Source organism: Scyliorhinus torazame, chromosome 8, assembly GCF_047496885.1.
Source record: "Scyliorhinus torazame isolate Kashiwa2021f chromosome 8, sScyTor2.1, whole genome shotgun sequence".
Taxonomy (NCBI): Eukaryota; Metazoa; Chordata; class Chondrichthyes; order Carcharhiniformes; family Scyliorhinidae; genus Scyliorhinus; species Scyliorhinus torazame.
In genome coordinates this window covers 194,685,751-194,708,154 of record NC_092714.1, presented here as the reverse complement: position 1 = coordinate 194,708,154, position 22,404 = coordinate 194,685,751, and the positions used below count along the sequence as shown (strand labels likewise).

The 22,404-nt window shown below is 41.1% G+C and overlaps 1 protein-coding gene across 2 annotated transcripts in view; it reads right to left on the bottom strand.

The window, feature by feature from the left end:
* Positions 1–22,404, bottom strand: part of rprd1b (regulation of nuclear pre-mRNA domain containing 1B) — a 47,578-nt gene that overhangs the window by 11,075 nt on the left and 14,099 nt on the right. For both annotated transcript variants that reach the window (XM_072514661.1, XM_072514660.1), the window contains 3 exons: positions 14,471–14,580; positions 13,883–14,009; positions 6,199–6,374 (listed from right to left, as the gene is read on the bottom strand). In XM_072514661.1, the coding sequence (XP_072370762.1) occupies positions 6,199–6,374; positions 13,883–14,009; positions 14,471–14,580 (413 nt within the window). The remainder of the gene's footprint in view (positions 1–6,198; positions 6,375–13,882; positions 14,010–14,470; positions 14,581–22,404) is intronic.

The window sequence follows — 22,404 nt, the reverse complement described above, 5'->3', positions numbered from 1 at the left end:
AGAGGATGTCCCAGAGGGTTCAAGGATAGAATCAATTTGGCTAGAGCCAAGGAACAAAAAGGATGTAAGTACATTTGCTTGGTGTAGTCCATTGACCAGCAACTCATGACAAGGGTGTAAAAGAACAAATCTACAGCTGAATTACAAAGAGAAGCAAACATTAAAGAGTCATTTTAATGGGGAACTTTAATTACTCGAATGTAGACTGGGACAGTGGTAGGGTAAAGGGCAGAGAGGAGCAAAGGTTCCTAGATTACGTTCAGGAGGTATGAAACTTCGGGCGCCGAGCCTGATCAACCAAGCGGCCATGCCCATCGCCCTCGATATGATGGTGGGGGTGATGGCAAAAGAGGTAAAGAAATTTGGTGGGGGAGATGGATGGCCCTTTCCAGAGGTCTAGCCAGGAAATGAAGGCATCATGCAAATCTATGGTGGAGGAGGCTTTGGGCCCGGTCGGAGAGCAGCTGAACGAGACAACTAAGGTGGTAGACCAACAGGCAGAGAAGCTAAAGGGCGTGGAGGAGGCCTCCTCTCAACACGGAGACTGACTCGCATCACTGGAGGCCGAAATGGCGATCGTTGGGGCAGGAATAATGGTCTCAAGGCAAAACTGGATGAACCGGAGGCTGGTGGGTCTACTGGAGGGAGATGAGGGCTCAAGACAAAACAAACACCTCACTACAAAGTTCTCTCAGCTGTTGAGTGGCCCTGAGGCATTTGCTGCACCAGTGCTGGACAGGGTACACAGGACCTTGAGGCAGAAGCTGTGACTGAATGAGCTGTCTCGAGCGGTTATCATTCAGTTTTACAGCTTCCAAAGGGGCAGGTCCTGGAATGGGCAAAGAACGCCCAAAACATCAACTGGGACGGTAATTGGTCAGAATTTACCAAGATACGGCACGGAATTGGCAAAGTGACGGGCGGTCCTCAATAAGATGAAGACGGTCCTGTTCAATCAAGGAGAAGGTTTTGGGGTGCTGTACCCAGCAAAGTTAAGAGTCACGTTTAACTCAAAGGACTTTTATTTCGAAACTCCGTGGACTTTATCAGAGACCATAGACTGGACACGGTTTGAGGGATGCGGACGGACCGCTGGGGTTTTATATTTTTGTGTTTATGTTGCTACGAGCTGAATTGGAGTAATGGAAGAGATGTTTAGATTGGGGGCGTTTCCCAATCTGTTTTCATGATTATCCTTCTGTATGGCTTTAGTAGTTGTTGGAACAGGCCGAGGATTGGGGGTGGGATGTCTCTTTTTAGTTTTAAGGCTTTTGCTTAATATGGGCGGGGAAGAGGACGAGTTGGGAGGGACGAGCTTGGGGCAGAAATAAAGGCGATGGTTAAGGAATAGATGGGACGGTCACCTTACTAGTACTAGAAAGTAGGCTAGTTAACGGAACTCAAGTGGGGATGGGGCTGCGAATTTTAGGGCCAGTTAGGTTAGGCTCGATGGGTCTAGAGGGTGAGGGGAAAGAGGGTTAGAGGAGAGGTAGGTTATCTGCTGACTGAATTAGGGGAGGGGGACGACTGAAAGTGAATGGGGTTTTTCTCTATTTCGCCAGTTAGGTGGGACAGGTTGTCATCTTAGGTGGGCCGGCGGCCTAGGAAACATCAACGAAGTTATGACCTATTGCAGTGATCATGACTGACTCGAGGCTGAAGGGGATGGTAGGTGCAATCCCGGATAAGGGTGGTCACCTGGAATGTGTGGTGCTTGGGTGGGGCCAAGTCAAATGAGTGCAGGTTTTTACTCATTTAAAGAAACTAGAGGCCAATGTGATGGTTTCTCTGGGAGAATGGAGCAGAGAAACTGAGGGGCGACCTGATCGAGGTATACAAGATTATAAGGGGCATGGACAGGGTGGATAGGGTGCAGCTGTTTCGTTTAGTTGAAGGGTCAGTTACGAGGGGACACAAGCTCAAGGTGAGGGGGAGGTTTTGGGGGGATTTAAAGGAAAACACTTTTTTACCCAGAGGCTGATGACGGTCTGAAAAACACTGCCTGGGAGGGTTGTAAAGGCAGGTTGCCTCACATCCTTTTAAAAGTACCTGGATGAGCACTTGGCACGTCACTACATTCAAGGCTACAGGACAATTATTGGCAAATGGGATTAGGTAGGCACAGGCGTTTTTCATGTGTCGGTGTAGACTTGATGGGCCGAAGGCCTCTTTATGCACTGTATTATTCTGTAATTCTGATTTTGTGATCCACATGCGCAGGTGGGACCAGGTGCGTCTTTAGAAGGCTTGCACGAGCCAAGTTTTCCATTCGGGTTTTGATAGATAGCAGGGCCCTGGAGCTTATAGTTTGTGAGGATATTTGTGGTTTTTAGTTTGCACTGGCTACATTCTGCAGTAATGAGGACAAGGAACGGAGGGTACTAGAGGAATAGATATTATCTAATAATAAGCATCTTCCAAAGGTTTAATTTAAAAGGGCCAGTCAAGACAGGAGAGCTCTAAGCTGTAGTGTGTTCCTCGTGTGCCATGTGGGAGGTCGGGATCATTTCCAGTACCTGGGGCCAGCATGTAGCGGCACGGTAGCACAGTGGTTAGCACTGTCACTTCACAGCTCCCGAGTCCCAGGTTCGATTCCCGGTTTGGGTCACTGCCTATGCAGGGTCTGCACAATCTCCTCGTGTCTGCGTGGGTTTCCTCCCACACTCCAAGATGTGCAGGTTAGGTGGATTGGCCATGCTAAATTGCCCTTAAGTGTCCAAAGGGTTTGGATGGAGTTGCTGGTTACGGGTATGGGGCGGAGGTGTGGGCTTAAGTAGGGTGTTCTTTCCAAGGGCCGGTGCAGACGTGATGGGCCCAACGGCCTCCTTCTGCATTGTAAATTCTATGTCTATATGTGCAAGTGTCTCCAGCTGCAGCTCATGAAAGCCTGGGATTCGTATCTGGAGAAGAGGCTGGGGCCACAGTGGAGGATCCACGAGGCGGAGAGTATCGTAGATAGCAGTATCGAGAGGTGGTCACACTGCAGTCTTAGACTCCACAGGCAGGCAGGGAATGGGTGACCAGGCAGAGCAAGCAGCGCAGGAATTTGATGTAGCCATTCCCTTGCAAAACAGATATATTGCTTTGGATACTGTTGAGGGGACTGGTTCTCAGGGAAAGCAGCCAAATTCATTGCACCACAGTTGGCACTGCTGCTAAGGGGAGGAGTAAGAAGTGTGGGAATGCAATAGTTGTAGGGGATTCAATTATAAGGGCAAGAGATGGGCGTTTCTGTGGCCGCAAACAAAACTCCTGGACGCCTCCCTGGTGCTCAGACAAGGATGTCTCGGAGCAGTTACAGGACACACCGAAGGGGATGATGAGCAGCCAGTGGTCGTGGTACACCTCAGTACAAACAACATAAGGTCTTAAAAGCAGCATATAGGTAATTAGGAAGTTGAAAAGTAGGATCTCAAAATAGTGATTTCAGGATTACTACCAGTGCCATGTGATAGACAGAGTAGAAATTGCAAGATACATTAGATGAATATGTGGATGAAGAAATGGTGACAGGGTGGGTTTCAGATTCCTGGGACATTGGGACCAATTCGGTAGAGGTAGGACCAGTACAGACTGAATGGGTTACACCTGGGACTGATGTCTTCGGATGAGTATTTACAAGTGTGATTGTGAAGGATTTAAACTAGAATGGTATGGATGTGGGAACCCAAGCAGGGCGATAAGGGAAAGAGAACCAAGGACAGTAATAAAAGAACGAACACGAAAATGGAAAAATGGTAGACAGGGTAATCATGGGCGAGAGGCAAATAGTGCCACAGTACAAAGAAAAGATAGGATGATTAAAAATGGCAAAAAGCAAGCCTAAAAGGCCTTGTATCTTAATGCACGAAGTGTTCGGAATAATGTAGATGAACTAACGGTGCAAATAGATATGACCTCAGCCGTTAAGGAAACATGGTTACAAGGAGATCAAAACCGAGAACTTAACATTCAGGGATATTTGACCTTTCGGAAAGACAGAAGAGAAAGAAAAGGTGGTGGGGTAGCACTGTTAATATGAGATGAAATGAGGACAGATGTGAGAGATAATCTAGACTCGAAGGATGGGTAGAGGTAAAAAAATAGCAAGGGAAAGAAGACATTGTAAGAAGCTGTATACAGACCCCCAAACAATAGCCACACTGTCGAAACAGCTATAAATCAACAAATAGGAGCGTGCAAAATTAATATAGCGACTTTAATTTCTATGTTGATTGGGTTAATAGAAAGGGTAGCTATGACAATGAATTCATAGTGAATTAAGGACAGTTTCCCAGAGAAAGAAATATGTCATGGAGCCAACCAGGGAACAGGCTATCTTGCATCTGATAATCGTTAATGAGGAAGATTTAATAAATTACCTCAGAGTAAAAGATCCCCTAGGAAGTAGTGGTCATAACATGATAGAATTCAATATTCAGTTTGAGAGCAAAACTTGGGTCTGAAACAACTATGTTTAACCTAAAGGGAATTACAATGAAATGAGGATAGAGTTAGTTAAAGTGGACTGAGTAGATATATTGAACAAGCAGTGGCAAACATTTAAGGAGGTAATTTGTGACTCTCAACAAAAATATATCCCAGGAAAGCGAAAGGTTCTAAGAGAAAGATAAACCAACGATGGCTAACCAAGGAAGTTAGGGAGGGTATAAGTTGAAAGAAAAAGCATATAAAGGAGGCAAAGGTCAGTGATAGCCCCAAAGACTGGGATAAATTTAGAATCCAGCAGCGGAGGACTAAAAGGATAATAAAGAGCGAGAATATAAAGCACCCGGGTAAAATAGAGGGGAATATAAACATTGACAACAAGAACTTCTTTAAATACATAAAGAGAACAAAGTGAACATAGACCCCTGAGGATATGAATCTGGGGAGACAGTTATGGGAACAAGGACATGGCAGAGGAGTTAAACAGATATTTTACAGGACTCTTTATGGTGGAAAATACTTTAAACATCCCATTAATACTAAAGAATACAGGGGTGGAATTAAACACCATCACTAGAGTTAGGATAGCCCCAGCAATTACAGATCAGTCAGTTTAACATCAGTGGTGGGCAAACTCGAGGAACAATTATTCAAGATAGAGTTAGTCATCTATAACCCACCAGTAATACAACTTGATGAACTTCTAGGTTGATTAGGAAGATTTGTATGGTGTTCCCCAGGGGTCGGTATTGGGACCCTTGCTTTTTCTGATATATATTAATGATCTACATCTTGGTGTGAAGGGGACAATTTCAAAGTTTGCAGATGACACAAAACTTGGAAATATTGTAAGCTGTGAAGAGGATAGTGTAAAACTTCGAAAGGTCATAAACACGTTGGTGGAGCGGAAAGATAGGTGACAAATGAGGTTCAATTTGGAGAAGTGTGAGGAGATGCATTTTGGTGGGAAGAACATACAGACGATGTAAAATAAGGGGTAAAATTATTAAAGGGGTGCAGAGACAGAGGGAGCTTGATGCATATTTGCATATATAATTGACGACAATAGGATAGTTGGAGAGCAGTTAATAAAGCATACAATATTCTGGACTTTATTAATAGGGGCATAGAGTACAAGAGCAAAGACGGTATGCTGAATCTATACAAGACACTAGTTAGACCTCAGCTGGAATATTGTGTACTGTTTTGGGTGTCACAATATAGGAAGGATACAGCTGTACTGGAGAGCGAGCATAGAAGACGTAGGAGAGGTTGGGACTATTCCCTTTGGGGAGAAGGTTGGGAGGAGATTTGATAGAGATGTTCAAATCATGAGTGGGCAGGACAGAGCAGATAGGGGAAACTGTTCCTAATTGTATAAACATCAAGAGTGAAAGGATACAGATTTAAAGTAATTGATAAAAGTAGCAAAAGCGACATGAGGAAATACATTTTCACACAGCAAGTGGTTCGGTCTGGAATGCATTGCCCGCATATGGGGAAACATGCCCAATCGAAGCATTCAAGAGAGCATTAGATGATTATTGAATAGAAACAATGTGCAAGGATAAAGGAAAAAGGCAAGGGAATGGTACCAATTCATGATGCTCGTTTAGAGAGCCGACGCAGTCACAACTGGCCAAATAGACTCGCTCTGCACCGTAACAATTCTGTGATTAGAGAGCATGCCTCGACAGACCAAAAATAACTGTATTAGTGCCTTGCATTTAGTTTAAAAATTCTTGGCACAGGAGAGAACGATGTACACACCGCTAGTTTTTTTTCTTTCTCCCCCAGAATTTCCTTCTGACTATTGATATATTCAGTCAGCATTCGTGCCAGCTGCCTCCGGTCATCCAGCTCTGCTGCTAGCCGCCCATTGTACTCCGCTAACAGCAAACAAGCCTCATCAACGATTTTCGATAGCCTTTCAGCAGCTGCTTTATCTATATTCAAGAAACAGAGAAAACTAGTTACATTGTAAATGGACAGGAGAATAAAGCAATGGTATATAAACATCTGATGAATATAGGAAATTGCTTTATATATTATTTTGTTGTTGTAAATGTCATTAAAAATAAAAAAATACATATAGACGTATGTCTGCCAAAGCTGTGATCAAGAGTCATAAAGGTGAGGTAATCATTGACTTTAACCATTTACTTGTTTATAGAGATGGTTCATAGAACATTTTTATGTTTCAGATCCCTGAGTATAGATAACTTACGAAGGATAGAGTTCAGTCCTAGCTAGGCAGGTCATGAGACACCTTAGTTGGAGACGACTGGAGAATACCTTATGGTTGGGATACAGATGATGTAATTAATGGGAGGAGCTTGGTCTATCTGTATGTTTTGCAGTTTGTCATGGGATTTTAGTCTGATAAGATAGAAGGTTGTTCCCGAAAGGGTCTCTCTCCAATGGTCTGCACAGAGAAGCTAGTAACCCTGATTGTTAACCATATGTACGAATGGTATTTGAACTGTATTGGGTTGGATAATTTAAATATATACTGGCAGGTGTAGATAGGAAGTTTTGTCTTCCCTTTTAAGAGCTGTTTTAACTTTTAACTCTTAATTTGAAATCTATTGCTGTGTTGCTAATGTATTGATTCTGTGTTTAAAGTTTGTTTCAACATAAAAGATTACTATTGGTCAGTTTTCTCTCTCAGACTTACAAATTGCAAATAGCTGGGATACTGGTACGGGTGTCCTAACAAAAATTGGGGGCTCGTCGGGATTTTTAAAACTGCAATTTTTTGTTTGGCTTGGGATTATTGAACTTAAAGTCTACGATTGTGAGCGGCTACTGCTTTTTTCAGGTGTTAATACACTGCCAGTTTAAATGGGGAGTAACTTATAAAATGGCTTTTTCAGTGGCCATGGGTTTCTTGGGTGTTGATGAGGTCACTCTGGGTAGTTTACAAGGGTGGTTAAAACAAAGCTTTTGGATTTGGCGGTCAAAGTGCAGTTGACTTTACCTGCAGGGGTGAGGAAGACAGATAATTAAAGCGATAGCTCAGCATTTAAATTTTTTAAAAATACAATCAGAATCATTGGAATTGGCTATGATTTAGTTATACATGAAACAGTTGCAACATGATAAAGAATGGAGATTGAATTAGAATTAAAAGCAAAGGAGAGCGGGAATACTGGAAGAAAAGGAAAAGGTAAGAGAAGCAAAGGCAGAAGAAAAGGAAAGAGAGTGGATAGAGAAAGACAAGGAGAGAGATTTTGAACTTCAGAGGATGGAACTGAAGGAGAGGGTGTCAGACAAGCAAAGAGAATATCAACTTAAAAGGTTGCAGTTAAAAGTAGACATTGCGGAAGATCTAAAGGGAGAAGTAACCCCTCCCAGTCAAAATTCTAGTGGGGTTTTAAATATGTTCAAGCACTGCCAAGGTTTGATGAGACAGATAAGGAAGTCCTTTTTTAAAATCTCATTTGAGAAAGTAGCTAAACAACTGAACTGGCCAAAAATCATTGGGCATTGTTGGTTCAATCAAAATTGGTAGGTCAAACTAGAAGTGTTTGCATCATTACCAGAGGTGGTATTTGGGGATTATAATGAGGTGAGAAAAGTCATTTTAAGTACATATGAATGAATGCCTGAAGCCTATAGACAGTTTAGAAATCGAAGGAAAGAACCAGGTCAGATATATATAAAATTTGAAAGAATCAAACAAAATAATTTTGATAGGTGGAAAAGAGCATTAAAAATTGGCCTGTGTGTGTGTGATGCTCTTAGGGAAATAGTTATTCTGGAGGAATTTCACGATTCACTTCTGGCAGCAGTGAGAACTCATGTGGAAGAGTAAAGGGCAGCAAAAATGGCAGATGATTTTGAATTAGTTCATAAATCAAGGTTTGGTTTTCAATATCAATTTCAGTCTGTGAAGGGTAGAAACTGAGGAAATGAGAAATCCACAGGTGGTCAAGGCAAAGGAAGTATAGCTGGAGACATTAAAGAGATTTCACCTCAAGTTAAAAAAGAAACATAGGAGGGTGGAAGAGAGATAAGAAAACTTAAATATTTTCATTGTAATAAAGTTGGGCACAAAGTCGCAGTGTTGGTTGCTTCAGATAAGTACTGGGAAGACACTCTAATACAGGATAAGCCAGTGGAGTTTATTAAAGCAGCAAAAGAAATCATGGTTGTAGCTGAAGTGGTGCAAAGAATGTACAGCCTGTTCAGAGGTTGGTTGCTAAGCAGGTGTCAAATCTTTTTGAAGATTTTATTGATAAGGGTACGGTTTACTTGTGTACAAGGTGGAGTAGGTAAGAATGTTAAAATCATAAGCGATACAGGAACAAGTCAATCTTTAACGGCAAGAGACAAGGAGATAAATAGTTCAGAAGGGGTATTGCCAGAAAATGTGGTAGCACGTGGCATGACTGGTGAGGTGAGTAGTATTCCATTATGGAAGGTTAGAGAGTCTGGTGAAAAGTGAAGTAGTGGTAGGAATAATAGAGAAATTACTGTTTTCAGGGATAGTTTATCCTGGATAATGATATAGTTAGATCACAGGTGGGAGTCAAGTCTTTTGTGGTTGAAAAGCAGGTGGAAAGTCAACCAGAGGTATTGCAAGAAGCATATCCTGCCATGTAACCAGATCATATGGTAACAAGATCATAAAACCCACAGGTTGAGACAGGAGGAGAAATCAAGGACTAAAGAGGTTCAGGTTCAGTTATCAGAAACAATCTTTGATCAGATAGTTAATAAAGAACAAGGAGGATGAAGCGGATAATTTATTTAAGGAAAGTTGGTAGAATTACAACAGGAGGATTCAGAGATAAAGCAGTTATATCGGAAAGCATACACAGAAATAAAATGTGCATATACCAGAAATAATGTACTAATTAGAAATTAGAGACCTTAACATATTCAGGCAGATGAGAAATGGGCAGAGGTTCATCAAATTGTACTACCGGTGGGTTATAGAAAGGATGTTTTGTTGGTAGCGCACTAGGTTCCAGTAGTGGGACATTTAGGAATAAAAGTACAAAAACATTTTTATTGGCCTGGATTGCAGAAGGCTGTAGTTGAATTTTGTCACACATGTCACATATGTTGGGTGATAGGAAAGCCTCAAGTGGTGATCAAACTAGCACCCTTAATAAGCGTTCTGGCATTTTACTAGGAACCTTTTACTAGGATCCTAAATTGATTGCGTGGGACCCCTTCCCAAGACAGAAAATGGGAATCAGTATTTGTTGACCATAATGGACGTGTCTACTAGATTTCCAAAGACCATTCCATTACAAAATATCACAGCTAAAAGGGTAGTAGAGGAATTAAATGTTTTTTTAAACCAGATAGGATTACCAAAAGAAATCCAAACAGATAAAGGATCCAATTTAATGTCAAAGTGATTCAGGGAAGCTATGGATAACCCAGGAGTAAAGCAATTTAAATCAACCGCTTAGTATCCAGAATCGCAGAGTATTAGAAAGGCGGCACCAAACTTTTAATACCATGTTGAGGATCTACAGTCAGGATTACCCAAAGGATCGAGAGAAAGGAGCTCCATTTGTATGATTTGTAATTAGGAATTATTATTAATTCTCCTGGATTCAGCAATAGACCGTATTCAAAGGAGCCTCAATTGGTTTGTCTCTCCCAGTAATGAGTTTAGAATGGCAGTTTACATAATATTCAAGTGTGAATGACTTATGGAGGAGAAACTAATTATAGACGATTGGAAAAGTTCCCGAGATTTATGTATGTTAATGTGCAGTCAAGGAACTTGTTGGGGGAAGACAGCCAAATACAGAGAAGGCATTATCAACGAACAACAAAGGTATAATTGAGCAGACCCTGAGAAGAAAGGGAGGCAGTTATCAACCAGCAGTCTCTGAAAGCAGACAGCCAGTTTCCAGCCACCAAGCCTGAAGGCCAAGTTTACAGCAAACAAGCTTCTTAGTCTTGGAGCCAAGGCAGTGCAGTAAACCTTCGTAACAACCATTTTAAAATATCTTCGCCGGAGCAGGAAAAAGACGGTTCCCAGATTGGAGTATTATCTCTGTATTGTGTGGTAATTATAGCTGGTTATTCAATTTGGATATTGCTTGGGGAACAGGGGAAGTCTCAGAGTTCAGGTATCGTAGATATATTGTGTAAGAAGGGGTATGTTCTATAGAAGCTATGCGCGTTGAATAATTCATACATATTAATTGCATGGGAGTAGAGTTGCCCTGTTTGTTTGTATTGCCTTTCCTGAACTTAAATAATCTTTAATAATTATTACACAATGACTGAGCAATTTATTCTCACTGGGGTTTCGTTTGTCTCTTCACACCAAAAGAAAATACAACTATACACCTCATGAACTGGCTTTTCAAGTTGGGATAACCTCAAACATCATCAGCGTGCTTCATGACAGGATGCATCTAATGAGTCAACTATATTCAGTCCATTCAAATTGATTTTTGACCATGAGGTAAGCGGACCACTAAAATTGATTAATGAGAAATTGGTGAGTTAGCACTCTGAGACTACATTGTTGAACTGTGTGTCAAACTTTAGGGAGACATTAACTAGGGCTGGTGAGTTGGCTAGAGAGCATTTAGAATTGTCACAGCAGGTGATGAAAAATGAGACGGATAAGAAATCAAAAACTCGTAGTTTTGTTAGTGGGGAGCTGTTACCAGTGGTGGGCGAACCATTAAAAGCAAGGTTTAGAAGGCCATATCAAATCGAAAGGAAATTGATAGAGGGAAATTATTTGATAAGAACGCCAGATAGAAGGAAAAATCAGAAGTGTGCCAAATGCTCAAAAAGCAATTTGATAGGGAAGAAAAAAAAGGAGGGTGGGTTAGTCGTTGCAAGTCAGGGAGAATAAACAAATCCAGATGATTCTGAATTCAAATTAGATTGGATAATGAGGAAGTAATGACAAATTTGGATAACACGAAATTACCTTCCAGAGGAAAATCAGAGTGACCTGAAAGAGTTATTAGTCAGGTAGAGCTATATCTGGGAACAAACTTGGAAGAACAAAGATGATTGTACATGATGTAGATGCCGGAAAGTCTATTCCAATTAAGCAACATCCATATAGATTGAGTCCACTAAAGTTGGCACAGGTTCAAAAGGAGATTGATAGCTTGCTTAAGAATGATATCATTGAAGTGAATTGCAGTGATTGGAGCTCACCTATTGTGATGGTACCAAAGCCAGATGGAACGCAACGATTGTGTGTGGACTATAGGAAAGTCAATGCAGTTACGAAGTCAGATTCGTATCCTATTCCTCGTTTGGAAGACTGTATTGAAAAGGTGGGACAAGCAAATTTCATTACCAAAATTGATTTACTAAAAGGATACTGGCAAGTACCTTTATCGGAAAGGGTCGGTATTTGTAACGCCAAACGGTCTGTGCCAGTTTAAAGTTATGCCGTCCTTCATTGCTAGAGGGATGGAGTTTAAGACTAGGGAGGTTATGCTGCAATTGTATAAGGTGTTAGTGAGGCCACACCTGGAGTAGTGTGTTCAGTTTTGGTCTCCGTACCTGAGAAAGGACGTACTGGCGCTGGAGGGTGTGCAGAGGAGATTGGTTAATCCCAGATCTGAAGGGATTGGATTACGAGGAGAGGTTGAGTAGACTGGGACTGTACTCGGGGGGGGGGGGGGGGGGGGGGGAAGAAGAGATCTTATAGAAACATATAAATTTATGAAGGGAATAGATAGGATAGATGCGGGCAGGTTGTTTCCACTGGCGGGTGAAAGCAGAACTAGGGGGCATAGCCTCAAAATAAGGGGAAGTAGATTTAGGACTGAGTTTAGGATGAACTTCTTCACCCAAAGGGTTGTGAATCTATGGAATTCCTTGCCCAGTGAAGCAGTTGAGGCGCCTTCATTAAATGTTTTTAAGATAAAGATAGGTAGTTTTTTGAAGAATAAAGGGATTAAGGGTTATGGTGTTCGGGCCGGAAAGTGGAGCTGAGTCCACAAAAGATCAGCCATGATCTCATTGAATGGCGGAGCAGGCTCGAGGGGCCAGATGCCCTACTCATGCTCCTAATTCTTATGAATGAAGAATGCGCCAGCAACATAGTTCAAAGACTAACCAACAAGGTCATTCTGGACTAAACAACTGTGCAGTGTACATAGACGATCTGATAGTGTTCAGTCAAATGTAGAAGGAGCATTTGAAGGAATTGTTCGATCGACTACAAGAGACTGGCTTGGTGAACTTGACTAAAAGTGAGTTTGCGAAAGCCCAAGTCATATTCTTAGGCCACGCTGTTGGACATGGTCAGATGGCCCCCTGGAACATGAAAACGAAAGTTATTGGGGAGTGCCCAATACCGTCAACAAGAGAAGTTTTCTGATTTCTAGGCATGAGTGGTTTCTGAGGATGCTTCACTGACTGGACTTTTGAAAAAGCACAGAACATTTTGTATTAACCACAGCACCAGTTTTGCTTACACTAAATTACGACGAGCAATTTAAGGTGACCATTGATGTGAGTGAAGTGGGCATTGGTATTGTACTGTTGCAAGAAAATGACAAAGGTATAGAAAGACCCGTTGGTTATTTTTCCAGAAAACTAAACGTTCATCAAAAGAAGCATTTAACCATCGAAAAGGAGACATTGAGTCTGGTATTGGTGTTGCAACATTTTGACATTTACATTGCTAACAATTAGTTGGAGACAATTGTTTATACAGACCATAATCCATTGATGTTTCTGGAGAAGTTTAAAGATTTAAATGCATGACCGTTTAGATGGAATTTATTGCTATAACCATTTCACTCGAAAATTATAAATGTAGCAGGAAGAGAAAACGGAATTGCAGATGCTTTGTCATGATGAGATGAGAGAAGAATGGAATGTTCAAAAGTTGGGAAAGAAAACACTGAAATGTTTAAATTTGCACCGGATATGTAGCATATAATGTAATAGTGTAAAGTTTAAAGTTGAAAAGGCTTTGAAAAATGAAGCCATAGTTTCATATTGCTCGTCCATTTTTAATTAATGAGAGGAGCCAGGTCGGTCTGTACGTATTGCAATTTGCCATAGGATTTAGTCTGACAAGATATTCAGGTTGTTCTCAAAAGGGTCTCTCCCTAAGGTCTGCCTAGAGAAGCAAGTAACCCTGATTATTAGCTTTATTTATAAATGGCATTTGAACCGTATTTGGGTTGCTTAATTTTAATATATAGTTGCAGGTGTAGATAGGAAGTTATATTTTTCCCGCTTTTATTTAAGAACTGTTAATTGGAAAGTTTTTACTCGTGTGATTTATTCTGTATTTAAATTAAAATTTGTTTTAACATACAAGATACCTATTGGTCAGTGTTATCACTCCTGTGGTTCAACAGTCTTCCCTCACAGTCTGACAAATTGTTGGGATTCTCGTACGGGAGCCCTAACAGACAACAACTGTGCAGGAGCACACTGCACCATTCAGCCCTAGTGGTCAATAATTATACAGAAAAATCCCTACCTGCTATGTTTTCCAAGAGTGAAACATCTTGCACTTCTTGAGGCAATGATGCAATCTTCTGTCGAACAGTTGCGTCTCCCGATGCTGCATTTTCCAGGTCTTGCAGAGCTTTAATCAAATTTTCAGTCTTTAAGAGGAAAATATATTCAAATATATCAAGATGTACGTTCATCAGTCTAAATGAAAACAGTTAATGGCAGGTTTTACAAGCTACTAATTTAAGAAAAAAGTCCAAATGTTTAACATGGTAGGCTGGGCGAAGCAATCATATAATATTAATTTGGCATTATGTGAATATGTTGCCTACAATGAGCTGCTCAAAGAAAGAAGAATGCAAGTTTTAATACAAGCAATGAGATTCTGGGGAGAAAGAAAAAATAGTGGTGTGTACATCCTACAAGTTTAGATGTGCAACTGTTCACCAGTGATGGGTCAATTGGCCTTCTTCTGTGCCGTAACAATTCTATTCCATTATTATAAATAGGAACAACAGCCAGTCATGATGAAATGATACTAACATCACTTTAGCATCAGGCACATGGAATCCTACATACATCATGGTTCAATGGCTTTCATTCAAGAACATACCAACAATGGACCTGTGCCTGTGTCTATAGGAGAATAGTTGACTCTGTAATCATCATCTTCTTCATCTTCAACAACAGGATAGCTACGTTTTGGTGCTCGCTTCTCTTCGCCTGTGGAAATAAGTGTTTATGGTTAACATAATACTGCAGGCATACTCAAAAACATGTATCTCTAGCAAACGAAGATGATGTATCAAAATATATAAATTGCAGAATTACACCTTTTTTTTGAAAAATAAGTTTTTACTTCCCTTGATAAATGGTAAATAAAACACTCCAGTTACAGCTCTAACTCCAGCTGTTGTGGAGGAATTTGCAGCTTATTTTTTAAATTACCTTATATAAACACAAGGATCAAAAATTACTACTGAAAATACGTAGGCTATTTATAACTGTAGGAAGCAATGATGGCACCAGAGACAGACAGCAATACTAGAATTCAATCAAGATTGAGCAATTTCTCCAATCATATAAACTAAAATTATGTGACTTGTAATAAGGGAACAGAGAAATCAGTCAATACAGAAAATGCTGGTTTAATTCTAAAGGCATTAAAAAGGTGTGGCAATAAGTCTTATTCTATTCACGGTTTTAAAGTAACAAAGTTAAAATCCAATTAGTGGTGATGCAGGAAAAGACACACCAATGTGTAATTTAATAACTAGCTACCAAAGTTGCTTTTTAGTGCCTTTAAAATAAATGATCATGTTTGTCAGCTGGAGGTGCTTGGTACGGTTCCGATTGTGTTAGGCACACAAGTGACCACCAAGGCACAGAATGTTCTATTACAAATAAGACAAGAAGCCGCAAATGACTGGCTTGTGATTTTCTCTCCGCCCCTGACATGCACTTGCTTTTGAAGGAGGTTGCACCATTTTATACTTGGTTATGTCAGGTGCAACAATCCTGGGCAAGTTGCTCCGAGGACTTGAATTCCAATATCAAATCTTCTAAATCCAGCCTTGTCCTTACAGCGATTCCTTGGAGTCAAGTTCTCCTTTAAAAATTTGCTTTGGCAAGCAAATGTCAGGTATTCTGGCTACATGGCAAGCCCAACTCAGTTGCGCTCATCTCAATCTGGTGTGGATGTTGAAGGCTACTCTTGCTTTGGCAGTTCTTGCATGTGTCCGGTCATGAATATAGACAACCAAGAGTGTGCTGCCAAGACATCCACTGCTATTGGGTTCTGGTCATGGATTGAAACCTTGGGATCGTGATAGGGCTTTCTTGTTGCAAGGTGACACATTACATCAGTTTTTTCATGCTGATCGTAAGGTTGTTATCACAAGCATTGGAGAACAAGTCCAGGCCACAGTGCATGGCCAGCTCTGAACTGGCAGGTAGTGCATGGTTATCAATGAATAGGAAATCATGACATATATTCTTGAAGATCTTGATCTTTGCCTCGAGTCTCTCAGATTCAGCAGCTTCCCATCTATGCATTCTGATTTCAATGCCAGGATCACCATCATGAAAAGCATTGGAGAGCATGGAAGAGAAACACATGAAGAGGATTGCCACTCTCACTTAGCCCTGTTTAACTCAAATAGTTACTGGCAATGGGGCAGAACACTCAACCCAAATGAGCATGCTGTGAAACCAGTGAGATGAATTTCTCAGGGCAATCGAATTTCTCCATTACCTTCCAAAGGCCCTTACAATTGACTATGTCAAAGACCGTGGTCAAATTTGGCATAGACGCCCATGGTCTGTTCTTGGCATTTCTCCTGGAACGAACAATCTCCTGGAACGAACTGCCATACCATACCAATGGCTCCTCTGACCTTCCAAAAACTATGCTGATTCTCTGGCAGCAGATCCTGGTCAAAATGTTGCACTAAATGCTTCAGTACAATTTTGTTGGCAATTGAAGGAACAAGACTCCTCTATGATTTAAGAGTTCTTTTCTGCCTGTCTAGGTGAACAATGGTGGCATTTTTATGTTCTGGCAACATGGTTGAAGAGTTCAGCGAGCTTCTTCACCAGACATTGTCCTCCAGTCTCGTCGACCTAAGCTTAGTATCAGCTCTTGGGCTTTGCCACTAGGCGGGAAAGTGATTGCACTTTGTTTCATAGAGCTTGCGAAGGTCATCAATGGCGCAGTTGATGGCAACCTGTTAATTGCTTCTCCATTGATGGATGAAGGTTGACAGGTGTGGTCAAAGATCTATGCCCATCTTTATAGGATCTGGGCCTTTTCTGTGATGTGTTGGTATTCAGGATTGGTACTGAACCAGTATATTAGACAAATTTCAGAGATTCATAGGATCTCTTCCGGCCTTTGTGATCTGCATATGACTGAAATCCGTCTGCTTTCTGATTCAGCCAAGGGTCTTGCATTTCTCCGAGCTTGCACAGGTCACTACTGCGGGTGTTTCAGTAGAGATCGTGCTTGGATAATGATGACTTGTCGCTGAGGTAAACCCTGTAGAGGCAGTGTTTCTCCTCCAGTAGTTGCTGGATTACCTCACTGTTTTGATGAAAACAATCTTGATGCTTAAGAGAGGTAGGGCCAAGTGCCTATAGAGCAGCGCAGAACACGATCTGCCTGAAAGTTACCCAGCCAGTCTCAATAATGTGTCCATTTTTATTGCACACAGGTGACTCAAATTTTTCTAAGAGAGATTCGTCATGATGCTGTTTGAGCCACGTTTTTAGACCTTTATCTCCTGTGGATGAAGGTGGTAGCTCTTGATGTTCAGCTTTGAAGTGCTAAAACTGTGATTAGTTCAGCAGTCAGTGCTGCACGTGGCATGTTATACGTAGTGTTATACGTACATCCTGCTTGCCAGTGATTTTCAGCACAGACATGTGCCGAATGATCTCTTCCTGTGCTGCATTGTCTGCGATTCTATGGAAATATACATGCCATACAATGAGTATGGGAAAGGAACAATGGAGAAAGTGCAACAGTACAAGTTTCTTCCTTCATTTTGAAGCACCTTTCCACTGATAGTTGGGGGAAACTTTATTTTTAGTTTCTTAAAATCTAAGCAACTGCATTAATATTCTATGCAAATGCATTCCAGCATAGATTCACAGCAACAGATGGTAGTTCATTCAGTTCCTCAAGCCCTTTTTCGTATTTAAATTAGATCATGCCTGAGCTATACAACTCCATTTACCTACCTATCGCTTTTATTCCATGAGCTATAACTTTGCTCACAACTCTGTTGTGCAGCACTGTATCAAACATCTTTTGGAAGTTCAGGTACACAATAACAGCACTGCAGCCATCAATCCTGTTACCACCTCAAAAAACTCCAGAAAGCTAGTCAAATATGATTTTCCCATACAAAATCCAGGCTGGCTTTCCTTAACTAACCCACTTTTGTCCATATGGCTATTCATTTTTATCCCAAATTATGTTTCTATAAGCTTCCCCATCACTGAAGTTAAACTGACTGGCCTGTCATTGCTGGACTTAGCTTTTTATGAATAAGGGAATAATGTTTGCAATGCTGCAGTTCTCTGGGACCACCCATGTCTTAGGAAGACTGAAACATTATGGCCAGTGCCTCTGCAATTGCCATTCTCACTTCCCTTGTGATCTTTGGATGCATCTCATCTGGTCCCAATGCCTTATCAACGTTAATTATAGATAACCTATTCAATACTGCCTCTTTATCAATTTCAAACATCTAGTATCTGAATTACCTCCTCTTTTACCATGGCCTGGATAGCTCAAATCATCCTTCGTAAACACAGGTGCAAATAATTTAGGAAATCCATTTTTGGTTCCTATTAGGCCCTACTCATCCTTTTAGGTTCTACATGTTTATAGAATACTTTGGGATTTCCTTTCATGCTGGCTGCAAGTCTCTCCATGCTCCTTCTTTGATTTTCTTATTCGCTGTTTTCCCTCTTCTCTGAAGCTTCTGTATTCAGCTTGGTTTTAAATTGTATTTTCTATCTGTCACCTGCCTGGTGCACACTTTTATATCTATCTCCTTTGTCAACTAGGGAGCTCTGGATTTGTTTACCCTACCTTTTCCTTTCAAGGGAATATGTCTACACAGTGCCAGAATCATCTCTTCTGTGAAGGAAGCCTATTGATTAACTCCAGTTTTTCCTACCAACCTTTGACTCCAATCAATTAGGCCCAGATCCGTTTGTAACCCACTGAAGCTGGCTTTTTCCTAGTTAGTTTTTCTTGTTCAGGACTGTTGTTTCTTCTTTTCCATTGTTAGCCTACACTGCCTCCTATATGTTCTCCTACTGATATTTGATCTCCTGTTATCAGCCATTTCACCACACCACATTCATTGTGGAATGCATGGTACACAGGAATCTGGGTGTCCTGATACTTGAATCACAAAATCAGGTTCAGCAAGTGATTGGGAAGGCAAATTGAATGTTGGCCTTCATTGCCATGGGGTTGGAGTATAAAAGTAGGACCAAGTGAGGGCCAAATCAGGAGTAGTGTATACTGTTTTGGTCTCCTTACTTAACAGGAGGGATAAAATTGCATTGGGAGCTGTTCAGAGAAGATTTAGGAGGTTAATTTCTGGGACTGTTACGAACAGATGATGAGTGAATTGGCTTCCCTCTATTCAATCACTTTAATTAATCACATCAAATGTTTAAGTTTTGTTTTCATGAGGACATGCTTTTTCCCAAATCAAAATGTATTTTAACTATTTAAGCAGTGAGCAATAAGGAGCCAATCAAACAAGGTTTTCTTGAGTCCAAGAAAAGTGCAAATTAACCCAAACAAATAAAAACACAACATCAAGTATTTGGCACTCATGCAGTCATTTGGGCCTACACACACTTATCAGAAATAAGGGGAATTAAACATTCAACTAAAAAAAGGTAAAATAACATACAATTAATTGTCCATAAGGCATAGATTTTAAAACGTTGCAGCCATTTTAGTTGGCTTCTTGGATACGGTCAGTGTAGATTTTGCAATTATTACAAAATCTCAGTTCTCAAACTGGGCGATGCATGTAATCCGACAGTTGAAGAGCGAGAGCAGCCTTCAGTCTGTTTTCTCTGAAGACTTTCTTGACACTGCCTGTGTCACTCACAATCACTCTCTAATGGCTGAGCAGCCTTCCTTGAAATACTTCACCCATGGTGTACTTCCAAGAGCTATGAGGTAGCCATTGTTTCAATGTCCTGTACTTTGCATTTTTAATATCTCTTCCATGGAGTTACAAGTTTCAATGGGTGTCTGGGTTATAGGAAACATCTCGCTCTTTACACTTCCCTGAAGGTGATTTGTTTGTTTGTTTCTCACCTTCACCGTGCATTTTTCAGCAGTTTGCTCTGTCTCAGTTCAAATTGCAAAATTTCCAGTCAGTTGGAATCATATTTTCAAAAATAAAGCGGCACAGCCTTGTGACAGGATAAAGGGATTGCCTGATGAGGAATGGTTGAGCAGGTTGGGCCAATATTCGCATTTAGAAGAATGAGCAGTAATCTTATTCAAACATAAGATTCCAAGGGAAGTCAAATAGGATGGGGCCTGAGAGAATGCTTCAACTTGTGGGAGAGTCTAGATCTTGGGGGTACTGTTTAAAAATAAGTGGCCTCCTCCCACTTAAGTTGGAGGTGATTTTTTTCTCTCTCAGAAGATCATTAGGACTTTGGAATTCTCCTCTCAAGAGCACTAGGAGTAGGGTCGTTGACTACATTCCATGCACAATTACTCAGATTTTCTGGTGAATCTCCTCTCATGATTAATGTATCTGCCCTGAGGTTCGATGTCCAAAAGTGAATTCAGTCCTTCAAATGGACTGAAAGGCTTAGTACAACTGGAGCGCTCCACTTCTGCACATTTGTATTCCAAACCTTAAGCGAATACTACAGAAGTATTTTATTTAAAGAATTGCTGTATTTCTGCAACAAAGGGCTCTTTCTATTAATGTCAGTTTTTTTATTCTTCCATGGGACGACTATCATAGGCAAAGCCAATTGCTCATCCCCAATTGCCCTCGAGAAGGTGATGGTGAGCAGTGTTCTCGAGCCGCTGCAGTCCCGGTTAGGTACACCAAAGTGCTGCTTAGAAGGGAGTTCCAGGATTTTAACCTAGTGACAGTGAAGGAACAGCGATATAGTGTTACAAATGTTTAATTTTAAGATTAATTTAGGATTATAAATTTTGGTTTGTTATTCTGGTTTGGGGAACGGATTTTAAATATGGGATATAGATGAAGAAAGTTACAGATCAAAGCAGACATTGCGCGTTTCTGGGATGGTGACGAGAAGTATTCACATCTAAAATCATAATGGTCTCGGAGTATTTATCCTGCAGCACCAAATGAACAAAGTTCTCAGTTCACCACTCTATTCCTCAATCACCAGTAGTAAAGACCGATTATCTCGCTAATCATTTATTTGCTGATCTGAAGCCTTGTTGTGGGCAGCACGGTAGCACTGTGGATAGCACAATTGCTTCACAGCTCCAGGGTCCCAGGTTCGATTCCGGCTTGGGTCACTGTCTGTGCGGAGTCTGCACATCCTCCCAGTGTGTGCGTGGGTTTCCTCCGGGTGCTCCGGTTTCCTCCCACAGTCCAAAGATGTGCAGGTTAGGTGGATTGGCCATGATAAATTGCCCTTAGTGTCCAAAATTGCCCTTAGTGTTGGGTGGGGTTACTGAGGATAGGGTGGAGGTGTTGACCTTGTGTAGGGTGCTCTTTCCAAGAGCCGGTGCAGACTTGATGGGCCGAATGGCCTCCTCCTACACTGTAAATTCTATGTAAATCTGTACAGTAAAGTTGTAGCCAAAGAGCCTGGCAAGACCAGCTATGCAGAGATCTAACTTTCTTCAATTATTTTCTTCCATTTGCTGTCTATCAGCAGGGCAGGAAAACCAGCAGTATGAGACAGCAGCTGCAGTCTTGGAAATTGCCCATAGCAATCAGGAAAGAGACAAGCTGCAAACACTATGGAAAGAATAGAAAAACTATTTGAGCGGGAGCTGTGGGAGGTAGTTTTGGGAGTCAGCGAAGAGGAAGGAGTGGAGAAAGAGACTGGCTCTTAAAAAGCTGGGTATGGGAAGAACTCTTGTTCACAAGTGCTGAAATAGGCACTTCACTTGTAAAGCCCAAGTTCCTGACTCCCTTCATGACCGAGGTTTGGAGACTCCAGGAAACGTGTGCAGCAACTGTAACATTTAAATCAGGCTAACAACTGTATAATGGAAGCCTGATTTATGGCAAAGCGGGACACTCCAATGCCACTGTAACGGGCATAAATATAACTGGCTAGGGCCACACCATTTATCTGATCTTGTCTGCTATGAATGAATTCAAGGTTCAGGCTTCCCTACATAACAATGGTACTAATCATTCAAAAGTCATTAACTGGTTGTAAAGCATTTTGAAATTCTCAAACGTGAAAGGTACAACATAACCGTACAATTTTTTTTGATCACAAAGAGGAAAAACAGAGCAACTAGTCCCTTTGCAAGACTTATCTGAAATTCATATCATCATTCTTTAATCTGGTTCATTCAGAGCATTTTAACAGAATATGCAACACTTTTTCCTTCAAGGCACATGGGAAGAAGAAAACATTGGTACAATGCAAAAATCAAATCTAAATGAAATAACGTATTAATGTATGGAATTAAACATTTAAAATACTTTGTAAATAAGGACGCAAGGTTATACACATTACTTTGAATAACTTGAAAAATATTTGTAACATGATACAACGACCATAAAGAGATACTCTCTTGAAACCGGCTGTCTAAAAACCAGAGTTGCCCACAAACTGGATATTTTTCGAACTTGCCAGGCATCCTTTTTTTAAAAAATTTACTTCAATTAAAATGAACTTATCTGAATAGTTCAGCTGGGTGTCTGCAAGGCACCAGACTAGTTATCCCTTTGCCACTTGCACGCATGTCTGATCCCACGGCTCCAAATAACTCTTGCCCCTACCCGGCTTAGATTGGCCTGAACTTCCCCCTACCCAAAGCAC